Genomic DNA, 2,230 nt, shown 5'->3' on the forward strand with positions numbered 1-2,230 from the left:
GGAGGAGGAGGAGGAGGAGGAGGAGGATGCGGCGAGCCCCGGCGCCCCGAGGAAGACCAGCGACGCCGTGGTGCAGACCGAGGACTTCGCCGCCGCCAAGACCAACTCCAGCACCTCGCCCACGCTGGAGAGCCGAGCGGGGCCCGAGCGCGGCCGCGCCGCCGGCGCCGCCCAGGGCCTGGCCCCCGCCAAGGGCCCCCTGCCCATCTTCGGCCACGAGCCCGCGGCCGGCGGCAGCTTCCCCGGCAGCCGGCACGGCTCCCCCAGCCGAGCCGCCCGCGTCACCCCCTTCAACTACGTCCCCAGCCCCATGGCCGTGGCCGTGGTGGCCGACAAGCCGGTGGAGAAAATCCAGGCTTAAGCAGCTGCTGCAGATAAACCACCTCCACGCGGGCGCCCGCGTCCCGCGCCGCCGGAGCGGGAAGAGCCCCGGAGCCGCAGCGCCGACCCCGTCCGCCCGTGCGAGCCGCCGGCCGGGACTGGTCCCACGGGGAAGGGGACGCGGGACGGCTGGAGAGCGGCAGGGACCCACGTCCCCCCCCCCCCCCCGGCCGGCAGCTTGTCGCAAACCTGCGGCCGCTACCAGGATGCTGGAGCGAGCGGGATGGTTTTGCAGCAGCACCGCGTCCCGGCGGAGGCTGCGGTGCTGCTGGCACCGGGAGCCGCCCCCCCCCCCCAAACTTGCGCCGAGGAGGGGGAGCGGGTGCTGCTGTGCTTCGCGCCGGCAATGCAGCCGGCAAAGCCGGGGCTCCGCTGCATGCTTCAGCTCACGTATCGGCACCAACAGCCAGCTCTGCCAGTAATCAGCTAATTTATTAAAAAGGGGGGGGGGGTCGCTGGCTTGGAAACGCAGCTCAGGATGGCAGCAGGGAGGCGTCACGGGTCAGAGCGGGGGGGGGGGCCGCAGGGCCCCGCGTTGCGGTGCGAAGGAGCTGGCGCTGGGTCACGCCGTGGCGGCGGGGAGCTGGGTGCACGGGGTGCTGGCAGCCGGCGGGCGATGCTCGGAGGGCGGCGGCGGTGTGGGGCCGGGGACCGGGGTGCTGAGCCAGCTCTGGGGGGTGCCCAGCTCCAGGGAAAGGGTCTGGGCCCCTCGCCCCCGCCACGCCGCCCTGATCCCGGCGGTTCCCGGCACCTCCCTGCGGACACGAGTTCACCCAGGACTGGACTACGCCCGCAACCCTGGGAGGCCCCTGCTTCGGGTGCCCCCCCCCCCAATGTGCCCCTCACCCCGGCATCGCGGCTGCAGCCCTGCTGCCGGCGCTTCCCTGGCTCCGGTGGCACCGGCTCTACGTGCCTGCCCCTCGCCCAGCTCAGGGTGCCAGTGCCCGGGGGGGGGGGCGGAGGTTGCAGGGCTGCGCGGGGTGGGGGGCCGCGGCCCTGCTCCCCTCGCCCCCCCCCAACGCCGGCTTCCATCTCCTGCGGAGAAACGCGCCGGGGCTCGCGGCATCCCGCTCCCCCCCCCCCATCGCTGTATGTATGTACTAAGGATGTTATTTTACTGGGACTCTGGACAGTATTATTAAAAATTAAAAGCAGACCTGTGTAAATGGGGGGGGGTCTGTCTGCCCCGCGCCGGGGGCCGGGCGCAGCCGCCGCGCAGCGTTTTCCTGATCCACTTCTGGTGCTTCACCGCCGACGTGGCGACCGGCGGCTTGAAGGGGTCCGTGACGTTTCGGCCGGTGAAGGAAATCACGCCGGCCACGGCCGCCTTCCTCCCGCACACCAAGGGGCCCCCGGAGTCGCCCTGGACGGAGGCGGGTGGGTGCCCCGGCCGAGCCGGGCGCGAGCCCCGGGGAGCCGCCGCCGCGGGGCCGCCCTCACCTTGGTGGGCGCCGAGCCTTGCCGGCAGCCCTGGAAGCAGATCATGGTGGGGGCGATGGCGCCGGCCCAGAAGCGGCTGTTGTTGCACATCCGCGCGTCCAGCACCGTGACCTGGAGCTGCTGCAGCCGGGGCGCCAGGCGGCCCCGCCGGCTGCCGCCCCAGCCCGCCACGCTGCACGCCGCCCCGGGCGCCGGCTCCCGCCGCCGCAGCCCGATGAGCCGCCGCGTCCTGCTCAGCGGCACCTTCCTCTCGAGCTGCGGGCAGCGGCCGGGGCGGCGTCAGGCCCCTGCGGGGCCCCCGGGGTCCCGGTGGCTCCGGGCACGGCCTCGTGCTCCCGCAGCAGCGAGGGAGAGCGCGCGGAGGCGGGCGCAGGACGGCCCCGAGCTGTGCAGGCGCTCGGGGGCGAGG

The 2,230-nt window shown here is 74.4% G+C and overlaps 2 protein-coding genes across 4 annotated transcripts in view; one reads left to right on the forward strand and one right to left on the reverse strand.

Annotated features, from left to right (window-relative positions):
• APC2 (APC regulator of Wnt signaling pathway 2) overlaps positions 1-383 on the forward strand; it is a 10,598-nt gene extending 10,215 nt beyond the window's left edge. Inside the window, exon 16 of the mRNA XM_085311440.1 lies at positions 5-383. Within this exon, the coding sequence (XP_085167566.1) occupies positions 5-361 (357 nt within the window). The 3' untranslated portion in view covers positions 362-383. The remainder of the gene's footprint in view (positions 1-4) is intronic.
• A 418-nt stretch (positions 384-801) lies between these two features.
• The window catches only part of LOC146592196 (granzyme M-like), a 2,649-nt gene continuing 1,220 nt past the window's right edge, over positions 802-2,230 (reverse strand). For all 3 annotated transcript variants that reach the window (XM_085311435.1, XM_085311434.1, XM_085311432.1), the window contains 3 exons: positions 1,822-2,076; positions 1,539-1,744; positions 802-1,136 (listed from right to left, as the gene is read on the reverse strand). In XM_085311435.1, coding sequence (XP_085167561.1) covers positions 944-1,136; positions 1,539-1,744; positions 1,822-2,076 — 654 coding nt within the window. In that variant the 3' untranslated portion in view covers positions 802-943. The remainder of the gene's footprint in view (positions 1,137-1,538; positions 1,745-1,821; positions 2,077-2,230) is intronic.

Source organism: Rhea americana, unplaced genomic scaffold (assembly GCF_003343005.1).
Source record: "Rhea americana isolate MKP2758 unplaced genomic scaffold, rheAme1 scaffold_341, whole genome shotgun sequence".
Classification (NCBI taxonomy): domain Eukaryota; kingdom Metazoa; phylum Chordata; class Aves; order Rheiformes; family Rheidae; genus Rhea; species Rhea americana.